Raw genomic sequence first — 17,962 nt, forward strand, 5'->3', positions numbered from 1 at the left:
GCCGAGTGATGCTGTCTTTGTTAAATTCTTGTGAACGACACTTTTAGCTGATGTTTAGCTCTGACCGGCACGCAAATCTTGAAACAAAATGTCTGAGCGTGTGAAATACAGCGGTTTCCATGCTAAGTTTGTCCACGCAAGAGAAACATTTCGTACATTACAACTATCTATTGACGCGTCTTTTAAATTGAATCTATTGGTTGGAGTTGATAACATTGTTTAGCAAATCCTTGCACAAAAATGTGTAGTATGCGACAAAATCTTTGTTGGCTATCCGGGGGCTTCCTGCGCAGTGAACAAGTGCACAACGAAATTGACGTTTAATTTGATCAAAGAAAAGTAAGGCTAACGGTTACGAGGGAATCCATTTGCTAAAGCCCAATCGAGGAATAAAGTAGCGTACCCTTTTGCAAGTTGACTATTGCTTAGCCTACGGAGGTGACGTATTTGTTTTGAAGATGTCTTACAAACTAGATGTGGTGCCTCGTGGAATGCGAGGCTTCCTTTTCGAATACTGATTAGAGAAGAGCTTGCAGGCGACACGCTAGTTCGTTAGTCGTTTGCTTTCACTGTACTGTCATGCAATGTGAAGCAAGCGAAGGAGTGCGATTGTTTGGTTGGTAAGAGGTGTTGGTACAGTCTGTGGTTTAATATATACACTGGAGGGACGAGGGATATAGTGGGCAAGCAAGGGATTTTAGTACAGTGAAAGGAAAAGAGTGTTCCGAACTAGGTTGTCGCAGCTTGAGCGCGGCGCAAGATATTCTGCATCGTGCACTGAGCCAAAGTATTTCTTCAATACTCTTTCTGTTTCCACACACACGTGTTCAATGTCTCCTCCCAACGACAGCTCGTTTTTCAGTCACAGTAATAGGTTTGCCTTTTGGAAAGATATCACGGACTTCCGGGCGGAGGTTCCGGGCGGCTTGGTAGGGTTTTCGATTGCTCCTCAGAGTAAGCGCGGCTCGCGCTGTGTGTTTGCGGGCTCCGGTAACAATCAAAACTCCTGATTATATTTGGTAGTATCAGTAGGGGTACTGCTACCACCGCCGCCACTTCCTCCTCCACCGAACAGCACACTGTCCTGGTTGCCCTGATACCCTTGATACTGTTCCTGATAGAGCTGGTTGAGTCTCTAACCAGTACCCGAAAAGTGCCACGCGTCCTATGCACTCAGGTGCGCGAACTGTGACGGATGAATATCGAACTGATAGGGATGGCCGTACGGAGACATGTGGTACGGTACGATGTTCATTGAGGCCATCTTGTGCTCCTTCTTCCACTTCATCCGACGGTTCTGAAACCAGATCTTGATCTGTCGTTCGGTCAGGCATAGCGCGTGAGCGATCTCGATCCGCCGTCGACGGGTAAGGTAACGGTTGAAGTGAAACTCCTTCTCCAGCTCGAGCGTCTGATAACGGGTGTACGAGGTGCGCTGGCGTTTCGTCTCTCCGTTCGCATTAACCGTACCTGATGATGATGATGTGCGTTGACGAGGTTCCAATTGCAGGCGGCGTGGTCCGTTTTCCCGGCCATCGATGGGAGATGGAGCCGTCGATCGAACGGGTTCGGGCGATGGAATGCGAAGATGCGAGATCCAGAAACAAGATGAGATAAATAAAACGGAAAGATTCAATTAGTCCAATTAGCATTTTTATCGTCCACAATTAGCGTGTCATTGCTGAGGCTGGCTGGTAGTAGCGATGGGAAGGCAGTTCGTTTGCTAATTAATAGAGAAAATCACTTTCCATTGCGTCCGGCGCAGCAGCAGTTCGCACTTTCTTCCCAACAGCATTCTCCATTAACGCGATTGGCTGGCGAGCGAAGAGAACAACACTTCTATCAAAGAATTCAAATAAATGCCAATCCAAAGAGCAACCATAATTAATCTTCTTCAAGACTTCCTTGCCACGGCACGGGGTCGAATATCTCGGGCCGTTGTGGTTAGAAGGGGAGTTATTTTTCCCTCTTCGCGCGCTGCCTTGTCGTTCCCTTTCTGGATGGGCCAAGGGGGCGCGATGAACAGTTTATCAAAACGATATCATGGATTTGTTCCCATGCGAAGTTCGATTGAATCACAATTTACCTTACAACATTCACACCTTCCTACGTGCGGTTGCCGGAAGGCCAAAGCCCACGAATATTTGCATCGAAAGACGAATTCATCGTCTTAAACATGTCCACATTGGTGTTGGTACACCAATTGGTGGTACTATCGCCTTAAAAATAATATTAATCTGTCAGAGGTTGGATGAAAAAGTATCTTCTCCCTCATAGTGACACGCTTCTCTGTGTTCTTCGAGTGTGGCGTTTCCCGTGTCCTTCGCTGTCACAAATTCAATTCGGAAATTCCATCGTAACGATTCCTTCCGCATCTTCCGGTGGGACTACTTTGACGCAGAGTCCTACGTGTGTACCGATAACACATAGCCGGCCAAGCTATCAGCGAACCGGCGGCTATCGAACCGGTCAGGACCAAAATCGAGGCATATTAAACCTTGCTTGAAACCATGTCTGATTCACTCCTTCCGTCTGAAGGCGTCTTCAAAAATTGAGTAAATACAATTTATCATCTTTACTCGACTGGCCACTCTGTGCTCGTGCGCGGATAGTTGGTGAGTTGTGCGGGTGGCTGTGGGTTGGGCGTCTTTTCTACGTCTTTTTTTGGCCACCAACATTTACAATAAACGATGTGAACGGAATGTCAGAAACGGCAAGGAGTACAGTTTTCTTTGTCGATTTTATTAACTGTATGACAAGTTTTGTGATCAAAGGTCAGTGTCCCTGAAATACTTTTTAGTAAATTCTGACTTCTTCGCGGTCACCGGGAGGAAACTGTGGGTCGGGGTCCCCTCGTCTCATTGACAAATATACGCCGCTTTTCGTTTTCATCATATCTTAATCCTCCGGCTCAGAAGTGCTCAATGCACGGGACGGGGTCTCTAGTGGGCCGGGGTTGCGAAGAGTCGATTGCGCAAAAGACGTCGGATGCGTCATGCAGTCGTGTTGTGTGTCTGCGGACCCAGCGCTGACGACGGAGGAAAAAGAAGGTTTTCTGTCGAATGTTTTGTCCAGCACCATCTCGTCTTAAGTAGGACAACATCACATTCATCATCACATTTAAGTCGCGGCCGGCCTACGAAGCAAACGGCGTTCTCATAAAAAAAATTAAAACACATCAGAACCGGTGGACTGATGAGGAAAGTAGACAGAGAAAGAGCGAGAGAGCGGCGGGAATTCGGTGATCGATTGAAAGTGACCACAGATTATGGCTGGCGGCTCGTCTCGGTCGCGTTGGCCTGACATCCACCACTTCTACAAAGCAGCGCCCGTATATTCGTGTTTTGACTTTGGTATTTGGAAGACATTTTTCGTTACTCTGCAAGATCGTTTTACGATGACAAGATTCCCTCGCCCCGTCACCGGTACCCGTCACCGGTAATATGAATGGCGAAACGACAAGTGACAAAACGTTGACACACTACAAGGGCTAACAATCGAAGTGACGAAGAACGAACGAGTAAAGGGCAAAATCTCGCGAACGTTCTCAAGGATGATGGTACGCGCAAGCGGACACCACATTACGAGCATACTTCGGGAATTGAGTGATTTGAATGTTTATAAATTGCGGGGCTAGTGCTTCGAGAAAAAAGGATGATAGGCAAAGAAAGGTACCATTGTCATAAATTGTAAACCTAATATTTAAATACATTCATCAAATCATTAACATCAATTTTGGATAAAGATTGTGCGAAAAGCATATTCGAGCAGCTCGAGTTTCGTATGCAAAGTATGTATACAAATTTCGAAATTGAACTCGAATAGTTATGTTCCTTTATTGGGAGACACTTCATAAACTGTCCGAGATACTTCATAACTTTGCCCAATGCAAAACGTTGCTTGATCATTCACTTACTATGGGCTTGTTGTGATCTTGCCTACGAATGCCAGTGTACCGAGATTCGAAGATGTTCGAGAGACACTGGCGAGATGTTCGCGACCCAGCGCTCTCAGCGAAGACAGCATTGGGGCCATGTTCATGTTTTCGTCATCCGCAATTTCATTCTGACAGCGTCTTCCAAACCAAAACCAAGCCAAGCCCAGGCCAAACAGAGCTGACCACTAGAAATGTTGCAAATAATGGTGCTTGCCGTTAACCGGGCAGCTGTCACAAACTTCAGCACACACGCGACATTCTCAGGCGGAGCAGCAGCCGACCGCGGAGGTTCGGTATTCGGCCCCGAAAGCAACGCACCTACTTCTGGGAGAGCAGATATTTCATTCTATTCGTCGTTCCGACTTGACTTGAGAGTGCCACAGCCGAGGCCGCCGCAGCCGAGTGCGAGAGACGCGTTGACTTCCATGTTAATTATATAATTAGAGCAACGATCAAGAAGATGGCACCGCCGTAGCCTTACTTCGCAGCTGGCGGTGGTGTGTGGGTGAGGTCCGATGCTTTTTCGTTTCCTTCAGCCGGCCTCTGACGGTGTTTTTTTTTCTCCGGCTGATGCTGTGAAGGAAGTATCGAGAAACTGCATGACCGAGTGCATGAAATTGTTTTTAACTTCGGTGCTCGACTCTGGAGGTGTTGATCGATTGATACTAACGATTAAAGTGCGCGGCATATCGTAATCAGTTGAAACTATATCTTTAAGCCGAGGCCGAGAACGCGAGTGAGCCATAAATAACCCAATGCTTCTCCAGTTCGAGATTGTTTATTTCTTATACGGTAACCGATGCTTTCGTCTAGGGGGCGAGTGATTGTATACTTGAGCGCGGAAAGCTGCGACCGATATATAAAATACAAACAGAATGATAGTATTGGGTTAGAGAAAAACGAACACTGGGTTGGAAACTTTTTTTTCTACTGAGAAAGGACGCGACTCGGTAGCATTAAAGCTGCTGGAAAGTGGAAAGCTGTAAGATAAGTGGAAATAACAGAAAACTATATCAGACATTCATCAATCAAGCGAGACAATGGCTATTATGACAGCCACTCATGTGTGTAGAGAATCATGTGTGGCCACTTCTGTGCTTATCCCTTAGCGTGGTTATCAAATTTGGGAGCTCGTGCCTCGTGCCTGGGGCATACTCGGCACTGGCCAAAGTGGAAGTAGCCTCTCCCGGACACAGATGTCACTGACGGATTCGCGTCATGTGCTCTCTCGGGCCAAAACAGGTGACCTGTGGGAGAGAAAAATCTATGCCACAGTTCAACCGACGTACACACACGTTTGGGTTTTTCGGGATCGTCGAATCGAACACAACATTTAAACGGAAACCGAAACATTACTTTAAAGTGCGGTACGCGCCACAGCAGCAACGTTCGCACCGATAGCTTTTCCCGATCATCATTAATCATGTTCGCACATTTACGAATACCGATCCCGTCGGAGGCAAATTTTCATTCCACATCCCAGTGGTACCGCGCTCGGTTCCTTTTCAGGAAATTCGGGTTCGGGGAAATGGTAGAGAAAGAAAAGAAAAATGGAAAGCGGTTATGCTTCAGTATTGCCCCCCAAGTATTTACACTTCAATTGAGTCGACATCGAACAGCGCGCGCCGGTGGCCAAATGGCACCGGACTGACTTCCTAACCCCATAAGCAATTGAACTTGATTTGGCGAAACACACAAAAAAGGCAACATCGTCCAAACAAACTTTACTGATACTCGAGAATTGTTTTGAAACACCAAAATGAGAAAACCCAAACGACGATTTATTGATTTGGTGGATTGATGGGGCGACCGGGAACAGGAATTGTACTGTTCTCTCTTCTTTCTTGCAGTTTCTCCGTCAACTGTACGAGTCAATGGATTTTCATGCTTGACACACAGACTCGAATTGGCTAGGGCTGACGAATGTTCCGTAGGACTCTGTCAAGCCACGGGATGTTTGTCGTCCAGCGTGTGGCTAGGAATGCATGCAAGAACAACATTCTTCATCGCGGCCATCGTGCCAGGGCAACCAGAGGGAACCTTTCCGCCTTGGTAAACCGTCTAGTTCGGGGTTTGTTTGGGTGGGCTAATGCTTGTTTTGGTTCCGCAAAAGACACCCGACCAGTAACGTCGAATATGGGCGATGAACCACAACTTCTGGGCAAGTTTGATGTTATGTGAAATTGCATTATTATATTTCCTCTTCCTTAGCTCCAATTCTTTTCTGCCGTCCGTCTTAACGATGGTAACATTCATTAGTTATTAATGTTTTTGGTGGGGCAGGTCAGTGATTTGCCGATTGTCTGAGTTGCTGGGTCAAAGTATTGATTGTTCAGTTCTGACATTAACCTGATGATGCCAGTCAGTCGGATACAGATGGAAATGATATATTTTACGGAAATGAGTGTACTGTAAGAAAGTATTTTCAGCTCCTGTCAACATAGGCAGAAAAGCGAATTAAATAAATAAATAAATAACACTAAAACCTAAATACTGGATGATAAATTTAAGGTAACTGAATAAACGTGTTTCGCTCAACAAGTTGCTATCCCTATTTTCTGTTTTTGTTTGATTGTTTTTTTTTCTAAGGAAACGGAACAGATTCTGATATTGTGGTAACCGGGTGCGCATCTGCTGACAGACGAAAAGCTATTGATAAAACGTTCAATCAAAGTCGTGGCTTCACATACGCAACCCTGTCACTAGGACCGAGTCGAGTAAAAGTGAGCGATTCAAAGTAACGAAATTTGGCAAGCAAATCCACCAGGTTGCTGCAGCACTGCAATAAACAATAGAAACTGCACAAATAAATAAGAAACTCGCCGTAAAGTTAAAGAGTGAACACCGACGACTTAGGAAAGAGGTACATTGCCAACATTGCTTCCAAGTTTTCCCGTGCATTCGAGACGGAAGCGCGGTGCACAAGAGAACGAAAGGAAGGAAGAATGGAACCGAATACTCACACAATAGCAAATCGTTATTCGCTGTAAGACAACTTCGCGGCCCAGTCCCGATTTTTTCTTGCTTCTCAGTACTGCACACTGAACCTCTATGCCTCGATAGTCCTGATTACCATCCCACCTTCGTTTGATTTCAGGCAACAAAAAACATGCAAAACCGGTACATAGGCCACCTCCAATGTCGGCGGTTTATCAATGCTTCTTACACACGCCACTTCTGGCCCATCACTGCGAGCGCACGGATTGCGTGTCGACATTAAATGAATAGAGCAAAGAGCTAACAAAATATTTTATGATGTGCAAAAACAATGTTTATGAAATTCGGTTTTCCTTTAGTTTGTTTTTTTTTCTTACCGAGCGTTGTTTTGCTTTTCATTATTACTAAATGTTGTCTTTTTCATGTCTTGCAAATGTGTTATGCTGTTGGATCCAAAGTAGCAAACAAGCGTAGCGATAGTTTAACTGCGGGAACTTGCACGTAAATCATTTCAACTTTGAAATGCTAGTTTTACGATCCATTTGTAATACGATTATGTTTCATTTCTGATAGTTCACTTTTAAATAGTGGTTTGTACTTTCTTATTAATATGGAACTGTACCACTGGATGCAGTTTCTCCAGATGTCATTACTGGATTAGTTTGCAACCCAATACGTTGTCCTCGATTTCGATACTGATAGGGTGATAGTAGTTTGCTCACTAGACTTATCATTGAGACTTGGTGGGTAACAATTAAGCAGCTACCATGGAAGCCCCTCGAATTAAATAGTATTGTATTTATAAACTGAAGTGTAAACTGACTTTATTCCAACTGTTATTACTTCACTAAAAATAATTGTTTTTTTAATTTATTTACTCTCCATTTAGTTTAAGATGATTCCCGATTGACCCTAAATTCGGGGAGAAGCTTGATCTCGAGATAGCCTATGTTTTGGTGTCTCATTGTGCCGGGAATGCAATTCTATTAAACGTCATCAATAATACACTTTTAGGTTTTTCTGAATAATATACTACTAGAGGGAATGTGAAAGGGCTTGGGTCAGTTGGTTTTAATAGACATAGCAAGGCATGAAGGCGTTTATCATTGATCCACCGTGGGACCCATTCAGGCAGTAGACTCCCCACTGTGTGTCCTTTCTGGGCTATGCATTTAAGCGTCTCTGAATGGAAGGAACTGCACTCGAATTGCTCGTAACACAAATTTTATATAGACGCGCCAAGTTTTCACTAAAGGCTTTTAAAACCGTGCAAACCTTAATCGAAAACGCTCATCAACGAAAGCATGAGCAGGAAACTTTGGATTCGTGCGCTGAACCATGGCATACTAAAATAATTTGAAATTTTGCCATTTTCCTTTCGTCCCTGTTTTCGATTGGGTGTGTGCACGGTGCGCGGCCACACAAGATATTGTTCATTTTGTGTTGCATTTTGCGCGTTAGCTTCCGCTGAACATCAAGACAAAAACGGACTAAAAGATTCATTAGCGGCTACAGCGCCGGCTGTCTTCTTACCGGAAAATGATTCTTCAATTCAATCCTGTTTACATGGTTCGCTACAGGTAAAAATGCTGCCATACAATTGTGTTTTTGGAACCACGAGAAAGCATGCAAAGCGGTGCTCTATAAACTCGAATACAGTATTATCACATCGCCCAGCAGCAGTGTTTTAAGAATTACGTATTTTGCCTGACTAGCGAAAATTAACCAATTATAGACAATCGTTAAGGTGACACAACAACTAAAAGTAAAGCAGCGGAAAGTGCACGAATAAGCTCTCTGTTAAGGTGTGTTAAGAGGCTGGCTCCACTCCGACCGGAAGCAGCGCAAAGCGAAAGTTTGCCCAAAAATGGTGTGTTACGAAAGCAAAACGAAAAATTATTGCTTTAAGATAGAGTATCCGGAAGGCTATCCATCACCGAGGCTATTGAGGTCGAAGGAAAGGCATGCCCAGCATGCCACCGGATTCTCCAAGTGTCATCAGGTATTAAAATTTGTACTAATTTTGTTCCACATACGTGGGGCGCCGAGCCTATTTTTTCTGTGTTATGTTGGGTTTTTTTCTCCCAAAGTGGCTCCGGGTGTGCAATAATAAATCAGCGATTGAATTATGACCGGCACCCTTTCTGACTTCCGTTCCGTAACCGAAGCCCCTTGTGACTGTGTGTGACCACTTGAATCGTGTGGAGCACGCCGAAATACGGCGACTGAAGAAGTGGGTATACATGCACATATTACGTCGACTGTCCACGGCTAAGTAACTGGATACTTGCTTCCTAATGCGACGGATGATGCGCGTTAGAGCGCTGGCCGTACGATAAGATTCTCGTGTCCCGAAGGTCTCGATAATCGCTATCCTCTGACCGAACACACACTAGATTATTACCGGTTACACTCGGCACACCTCGAACCCTTTGGAACACCTTCCTTCGGCGGTGTCTTTGGATTCAATGATAATAATCTTACCACCGTCGAAAAAGAGGGAAGCACGGACAGCGTGGCGGAAGAAAAGGAAAGCCCGAAATAAAGCAATAAATTTTACTTAAGTCAAAACACCGGCTCTAGGGTGTTTTTCAAACCTATTGTAAGACAACAATATCCTTAACCTTGTGTGCTTCGGGATGGATGGATGGACGTCTGGTTTTTGGGGTGTCCGGCTGGCTATCCATATGGCCTGGCCACTAGGACCAGGTAGCTTTCTCGCCGGTCGCCGGTGACCTCGACTCTGGGAAAAGTCGCAAGATATATGGCGGTCAAATCGATTATCGTTTTAGCCTGACCCAAAGCGCTGGCAACGACTTCGTGCGCCCCAACTTTGAAGGCACTCGCTTTTTGCAGAGAACTGAAACCTGCAATCCGAAACGGAACGGAACAGCAAAAGCCCTCGCGCTAGCCACAAGGATCGTCCTGCACGGGGATCGGCTCACTGGGCAAGGGTCACTGATCATCGCCTCGGGCAGCAGCGGTTATTGCTGCAAGTAAAGCGACAATTAGATAACAGCTAAAGCAATCACAATTCGTCGGCACTCGAAGGAAGCCACTTTTTCACCCTCCTCAATTCAAAACGGGGAACCTTCCTTGCCGTTGCAACGCGCTGCCACGCAAACAAGTGTTTGCGAATCTTGAGAGCAAATCCTCGGCAGCGGCAGGCAGCGAGCACTGTTGCAGGTCGTAAATCATCGACGTTGTGGTGGACACTGCATTGGCTCAAAGCAGCAATTCAACGAGTTTAATCAATGCACCAGAACTTTGCCTCCAGAGATCCCGACGCGGGCCGCGGCGGAGAGCAGCATCGCGCCACGGCGCAATGGGAAGGATCGAGTGGCAAAGGTGCCGTGGATTCGCTCTACACGCGGAGCGAAACGAGAATGAAAAAGACATATGGCCACCAACAAGTTCCGCGCGCGCGCGGGGAGACAAGTAGCCAAGGTCTGGGACAGTCGGACTTTTGCCGCGCGGAAGAAAAGCCGCCTTGCGCGAAGGGCTGAGAGAGGCTGCGATAATTTCATATGAAAATGCAAAAATGTGCGAATCTAATCTTAAATTAATAATGACCATTTTTTACTGTATATTCTAAGTTTCGCTGCGCACTCAGCGATACTTTCCATTCCTGTCGGCTAGGGCAGGGTTCCGGGGGGCCCTTTTGGCACTTCTTGAATGTATCGAGTCGAGTGCCGAGAAAAGGGTATTTATATTGGTTTCAGTCTGCAGTGCAAGTGTGTGTTCAGCATCAGCAGATATGCTGAGTGAAGCTGTTTCACAGACCCATTTCCTTACATGCGTTGTTAGCGATCGTTGCGCATACAAACGCGCTTCAGCCTTGCGCTTGGCACATGATCACAGACACATTGCAAACAGAGCAATCTCATTGATCAGCTATATTGGCTGCGCACGATCTCGTTCATTGACCAGCGGTGGTTCCGAGGGATGGCAAATAGTAGAAAGTAGTGACTTGAAAATTGGAAATGTTCTTTCCTCAGTCCTTATTTCTCCGTGGCGCAGGACTGTCTTAACCGGTCGGTAATGGGTTGTTATTTTTCAGTCCGACAGTGTATCGAATGCGACGCAAAGAATGCGCGAAGGAAGAGAATCTTCACTTTCAAAAGAAGCGAATGAAAGGCTTGATGTGAGATTAAAATAGAACGGCTCACTATGGGCAGTACATCATCCCAAACAAAACATACGCTCACAGAAATGTGCTGTGCTTTGGAACGTGTTGGAATCGTACCGTTGAAAACGTCCTGAAAATGTGCCTGGCAAAATGTTTGCACGAATAATGTTGAGCTGAGTCCGACCCAAACTGGTTTCAAATGCAAACGGGAATAAAAAAGCATTGTGCTAGTCGGGAACCTGTTCAACATATTAGGAACCCACCATGTAGGTAATACTATGCAAACGAAATGTGCATAAAACATGTGTATGACTTTTTTTACACTTCTCTTTCGTGCACCTCCGCCTTCTGGCTGGACGAGGGCCATTCGTACCCATCACATTTCCTTTGATTTGATTTGATTGAATCGTATGAATCAATTGAAACATCTGCCGTTCTTGCTGAGGTATGAAATTTTCGCTGTCGCTCACAAGTCTGTGTTTAGTGCAATTTCACGTTTCAACAAATTGAGACATTTTAATTGATCGCGGATCGGTGCTAATAGTATCATGCGTAAATCGCACACTACAATCTGATGAATGTTGCCGATATAAGAAATTTTCAGATACGTATGGAGATCCTCGTCACAAGAATAAAATAAAAAGTAGTGCGTCAAACGTTTGTGGCGGACGCCAACGAACACGGCTCTCACGGCTTGCAAAAGAGATCTTATATCGTAGACGACAGCAAATGAGCAACTGTCGAGCGTTAATTTGCAATGAACTAGCTGCCCGATCATCGTTTCAACGTGCATCATCCATCCGCACAAGCACAAGCATCGCACAACAGATTAAATCACCTCATCTTGAGATGAAAATCGTTCTCCTTTAAATGCAATTGCATCATGCCGTTTCGAATTTGCCGTAACCTGAGAAGCAAAATGTAACTTCAATCTTGCCTATTTTACGGCAGCCTATCTCGTGATGTTTTATAAGAAACACGCACAACGGTTCACCCAACAAAATTTATAGAAAATCCGAACAGTTTTTCGGCTGGCACAGCGGAACGAAAAGAAAGTATTGAAAGAAAACCTCCTGCCAAATTGGAAAAAAAAATATGAACGGTAACCGATAATCAAGGATCGTTCGATATTTTGGAACTACCGAACCCAATCATGCCATTTTCAACGGAGACAACGTCCACGGCGTTACAGCAAACTGTAGTTAAGTAAATTGCAACATCGTTGCTCCACAAAATGCAAATTATCATGCTTGCATGACGCGAGTATTTCTTGGGCAGCGAGGTTGGAAACTACAGCTCTCTGGCGTCTCGAAACCGTGAAGTTTATTCTCCGCTGGCCGAAGGGAGAAAATAAGAACGAAACGAAAAACGGCGTGGCGATTCCTGGTTTTTGGGCCAACGGAAAATATATTTTAATTTGAGACTCATCATCGTCATTTAAGTGAATGCTTTGCACTCGTCCCGGCCCCAACCCAAGCCAAACCAAGGCAAGTTATCACTTTTGGAAAAACGATCAAAAGCGATCGGGGCAATGAGCGGCAATGGCTGTGTCGGATAAATTGCTTTTAATCGAAAAATTGCTCACATCAGATTTTCACGTAATTTTTATGTCAATAACAAACAGCGTGCACGAAGGCTTGATAAGAAGAAGTAAATTTTCGGGTGAGAGCTTCAATAATGCGTCCTACCTTTTCTATATCAATAATTGCCACAAATTTTAGCTTACGAGATACTGTGCGTACTTGCTGAAACTTGCTTTTCTCCGGATATCCCACGAACCCTGCGCTTGACCTGCCCGTTTCACTATCGTCTGTACAAGGGAGCAAAATCTGCGGCACCACATTATTTATACATGCTGGCTACAGTTTCGTTTTTGGGCTTCTTTTGCACATGCTTCAGTTATCTGTTATCAACAGGACCAGTTAAGAAACTTCCGCTGCAGGAAAACTGTTCTGTTGCACACCACCATACGAATGTTGCATGCCAATTTACTCAATATGTGTGCAAAATTACTCGAACCTTCGAATTAATCTGTGTAACTTGGATGGAATTTTGTTCATTTGTTCATTTGAGCCCGCTGTGAAATATTTAAACTCTTTTTGCTCTAAGTGGTTTTATGTTGAAAAATATAATTTCAATTAACAACTTTGCAGACAAGGCCAAACAAACGAACCAGGAATGCAAGTTTGCAGACAAAATACCACGCATGCTTCGATTGCCATCGAACGCTACAAACGCTGTTCGTTTATGATACAATGATATTTGGTAAGTAGATTCATATGACTTCCGATACAATGAACCAAAAAAAATAATCTGTTACCCACTTTTGTTTTGCTGCTTCACTTGTTTCAGCTCCATAGCATATTCCCAAGCATGTAAATATGCATAAGGGAGCTCTCGCAAATATTTTGAAAGCGAATATTTTGCATGAATTTTGATTGACTCATACATTATTATTGATTATTGAAGCAAACATTATCGTGTTCATCTTTATATTCACCATGCTTATGGGAACGTTGAGTGCGTCCTGCACAAGACGATGAACCAAAGCCAAAAAAAAAACTAAGCTTAAAACAGACCCAAACTTACAACTTCGGGCAGCCTGACACAGTGCGCCATACCGTCATAGCTATTGTTTTACGGTTTAACAATTTACATTGGCGTGATTACAATAAAAGCTTGCAACGATAACGACAGTCAGCGTACGGTAACAACAGCTATATTATAATATGAATTCATCTACTGCCTTATATTTGTCCAACATTTTCTTGACTTTTATTTTGCCGAAATATCATTATCTTCGTTTGCCACGGTTTACTAATCAGTGTGCAGGTTTGTTGGACACGCTCGTGACGACAACAACCGAGGGGAACGAGATTTCACGTTTGATTTCGGAATGACCACCATAAATCAAAAATGTTTTATAAAACAACAAAAATACGGTACATTTCCTGTTTGTTGACTTAAAGAGCGGGAAAACAAACAGAGTGTGCGGCTTAGGAGCGTGCAACCGGAAAAACTGTGCCGTGCGTGCGTGTGCCTCACGGAATGATTTGAATTCATCGACAGCTCTTAAAATCCTAGGGGCTATCTCCTCCACCTTCTTCGGGTTCCGCTACGGTCCTAACATTCTCTCGCCCATGAATCATGGGAACGCACACAAAAGTTCACACAGTCAGTGGGCAGAAGATGTGCGTGATTGAAATATGTTTCATATGTCAGTTAATCCTCCTGTTTCGTCATTCACACTTGTTGCGTTGCTCGATTAGATTTTCCACCAGACCCCGGACGCGTACGGAAGTGGCCGTAGCGGTCACGTGGGTATTGATTCTCTCTCTCTGTCTCTCTTTCTCTCCCTCTCTCAACGGTGAACAGTAAATATACAAACCGTCCGTCGGACGGGTCGATCGACCGAAAATCTGTCGATGGCGGAGCGCGCTCGGAGCAGTTAGTAAATGGCTGTTTCAACGCTTGGTTGCTGCTATTTGCTTGCGCTACACATTGTTGAATGAGCCATCGGGATAATCCAAGCAGATGCTCTCGGGAAAGATTTTCCACAGCAGCCGTATGCAGACGATGGAAAATGATCGGTGCGAGCACAAAGGGCTTAGAAGCGGCATGCCAGCGATCGACGGCGGTTACCCAAAAACCCGCCCGATTCCAACTGACAAACGAGCAAGTGTGGATGTTTGGCGTGTTTATACTGAGCACTATCTTTGTTTGTTTTTCCATCAATTTTCAGTTTGCCGCATCAAGTGGCAAAACGTATCTGTTCCGTACATAGAGCTAAGGAGTCGTAGCCGCGAGAGCCGGCAAGAGTTTTCTTCATTGCTCCCCTCAAAACCCTGCGTTGCATATCTAATGGAGGCGATGAGCTTTTCCAATTTCCATGCTCGCAGGCGTGTACTGCTACTGAAAACAAGTCTACCGTTGCAGCGAGAGGTGTGAAGAAAATGGATGATTGATTCATTGTTTGTTATGCGCGGGCATGATTGAAATGTGCATTATTAGAAGGAGATACGATGTCAGAGGAGCGTAATTTTCGGTTCTGGAACTATTCACAACGATGATTGCATGACAATTGCACACCGCCCATCGTCTTGATAACTCTTAGTCACTCACATAATCAAAACCATATGTTGTGTGGTACTATGCTGTTCAATAAGTTCGTATGGTCGATAAGGAAAACACATTTTTATGGTTTGAAATACACTTAAATATTCAGTATAGTCTTCCTGAACATCAATACACTTGTTCGGAGGAGACTCCAATTTATAAATCCCATCCCTGAAGTGAAAAACTGGAAGGGCTTCAGAATACGTTTCCGCAGATATCGTGCCGTCATCATTTGATGAAAAACGCTTTTCACGCATGTTCTTTTTGGGTGTGAAAACAGATGGATGTCGCTAGGAGTCAAATCTGGTGAATATGCTGGATACCCCAACAATTCGAACTTTAATTCAAGGATTTTTGCCATTTTCAAAATGCTCTTGTGAACGGGTGCCTTGTTCCATTTTTAGCGAATCCGGCACCCATTTTGCAAACAGTTTTCTGACACTTAATACTTCAGTCAAAATATTGGTTATACTGCTCAATGAGATGGCTAAGCCTTATACTAAATCCTTTAAAGTGATTCTACGATTTTCCCATACGATATCCTGTATTTTGTTACGATTTCAGCTGTTTGTGTTTTGCCATGCCATGATTTGATTTTGATTTTGATTTTGATTTTGCCATGATTATCTTGAAGGCTAGTACGACCACTTTTCAACTCATAACGCCCTCTTTTAACCGCTTAATTGAAGACGAAGAGTCCTTATACACTTTCAACATTCGTTCATAAGATTCCTTTGCTTTTAAACCTTAAAAAATAAATTCAGTGACCGATTACAATGAAACTTCCCATACGTTCATATGAAGAGTGTACCAATATAACAAAACCAAAAATTAGGCTCGTAGCAGCGCCCTTTGTTACCGACCCGTACGAACTTATTGAACAGCCTAGTACTTTGAGGACTTGACATTTTCATGTCATACGCAAGGCCCGCAAAAGAAATCAAATACAGTCCTTTTCGGTTGAATGTACTCACTTTGTCCAATGTGCACACGTTTCATCCACGGATAGATGTGTGGTGGAGGGCCTCCCTTCTTGCCGCTGCCGCCGCCGCCCTGGGAACTGCCTCCTTCCGTGCCGCTGTCGTCGTCGCTGGCATCCGACTCGTCCCCGTCGGGACTGCCGAGCGGCAGGTTCACCTGGTTCCGATTGCTAATGTTGCTCGTATTGTTGTTCGTGTTGCTCGAACTCACGGCCGTGGCCACGCTGCCGGACTTGAGCGATCGCGTCACACTCTCCACCACGGAGCTCGGGGACAGTTTTGGCGAAATCTCTGGCCGGCCTCCGTTTCCGGCGCCGGCGTTTCCACCGCCGCCGCCACCGCTGGCTGTACTTAGGTCCTGAGGGCTGGTGGTGCTATTGTTGTTGTTATTGTTGTTATTAACTAAGTTTGTACCTGCACTAGTGCCATCGCTGGCGTATTTACAACTTTGCGAACTAAGGGAGGATTGCTGTTGCTGCTGCTGCTGCTGCTGATGTTGCTGCTGCTGCTGTTGTTGCTGGTTGAGTAGAAACTTCTGCGGCTGCAGCTGCGTGTAATCGACCATATCGCTTGCCGGGTGCCCACCGCCGGTACCTGCCCCGGCGCTAGCACTATTCACACTTGTGGCTCCTGCACTTGCAAGCGGATTGTACGACTGCGGACTGTAGTGCGCTTGGTGCGGGGTACCGGGATAGAGGTTTGGAGTGTACGCCGATGGAGGGAAGTAGCCATCGGCTTGGCCACCTTGGCCGCCTGAGCCTTGAGCGTTGTTTGCGTTTTGCGCATTGTTTGGATAACATGAGGCAATCGAGTTGACAAACTGATAGGAAGACATCACAAAGTTGTTGGCATCCATTTTTTGAGGTTACCGCCGTGGTGGTGCGCAGTGTCAAAATTCGAAAGATGTGTTTGCTGAAATTGTGCTGCAAAGAAATGGAAACAAGGCGTAAGTACAAAACGACAACAGCCCTTAAATTAGGAACATTTTCAAGTAAAGTCAAGTAGCTCAACAGCAAGGGATTCGCCTTTTATACACTTTGAATGTAAGGTACGCAGATGAAAGGTAGACTTAGCTAATGCATTCCATTACTTGCTCACTGTATGTTGATCGCTTACATTTGTTCTTGATATATTAACACAATTTGTTGTAACAATAGAGTAAGTATTTTCACAACAAAATGCATCATTGTTTCATTGCATGGTCTCATGTCTCATGGTGTGTGTTTAAAAATAATTCAATGTTGGTCAGCTACAAGGATTGAACGGCCAGTCAGCGTCTAATATTATCGGAGATCATCGACACTTGATATGTCAGATGAACTGCCACTTCTCAGACAAGCTGACTAATATATTGAATGCATAATTTTTAGTGCCATGCTACCGAAACACAAATCACTTAGTGAAACCAAATAAATTATCCACACAAGCCGCACTCTTATAGGTTCCTGTCGCGATTCTAGCAGTCTTGACGGGAATTTAATGATGTCGGCGATGATGACGATGGCGTTGTCGGCACGTAGCACATTCTGAGGCATTGCTTGCAGCACCAGGCAAGGCTCAACAACCAAGTGAGGCACCAAGGGATCGAAGCAAAAGTGCAATGGCTTCGAGAAAACGATCGTCGACGCTGCTCCTTCGGTAAGCAAAAACGGAAAAAACATGGTCCCAAAAGTAACCCTGCAATTTCGAGCCAATGAACAATTTAACCCTTCGGCAATATCATCGAACGACGATCAACGTCGAACGACGATACCCATGCGAAGACGAATGTGAACGGTCCTACCTTTGGTGCAGGAACAAGTTCTCGAGCCGGGACTTGCGCGGGACGACGAGTCCGTTTTGGCCAGTGGAATAAAACTGTTT

General features: G+C 44.9%; 1 protein-coding gene across 2 annotated transcripts; it reads right to left on the reverse strand.

The window, feature by feature from the left end:
* Positions 1-1,165: 1,165 nt before the first annotated feature.
* On the reverse strand, positions 1,166-16,955 carry LOC128272217 (homeotic protein Sex combs reduced). Of its 2 annotated transcripts, XM_053009983.1 has the most exons (4): positions 16,753-16,955; positions 16,451-16,704; positions 16,094-16,399; positions 1,166-1,470 (listed from the first exon to the last, which is right to left on the reverse strand). In XM_053009983.1, exons 1-4 carry the CDS (start codon positions 16,953-16,955, stop codon positions 1,166-1,168), a joined length of 1,068 nt encoding a protein of 355 aa, XP_052865943.1. The 2 variants fall into 2 exon arrangements, with proteins under 2 accessions (XP_052865943.1, XP_052865942.1); XM_053009982.1 differs by having other exon boundaries at positions 16,094-16,955.
* Positions 16,956-17,962: the final 1,007 nt, after the last annotated feature.

The sequence above is a fragment of the Anopheles cruzii genome, chromosome 3, assembly GCF_943734635.1.
Source record: "Anopheles cruzii chromosome 3, idAnoCruzAS_RS32_06, whole genome shotgun sequence".
NCBI classification, from domain to species: Eukaryota; Metazoa; Arthropoda; class Insecta; order Diptera; family Culicidae; genus Anopheles; species Anopheles cruzii.

Excerpts from the sequence above, each read along its gene's own strand:
- LOC128272217 (XM_053009982.1), bottom strand. The coding sequence starts at position 16,955 with ATGGATGCCAACAACTTTGTGATGTCTTCCTATCAGTTTGTCAACTCG. Across the intron at positions 1,471-16,093 it reads ACGTGTGCACATTGGACAAA|GTACGGTTAATGCGAACGGA; the intron begins GTGAGTACATTC and ends CATCATCATCAG.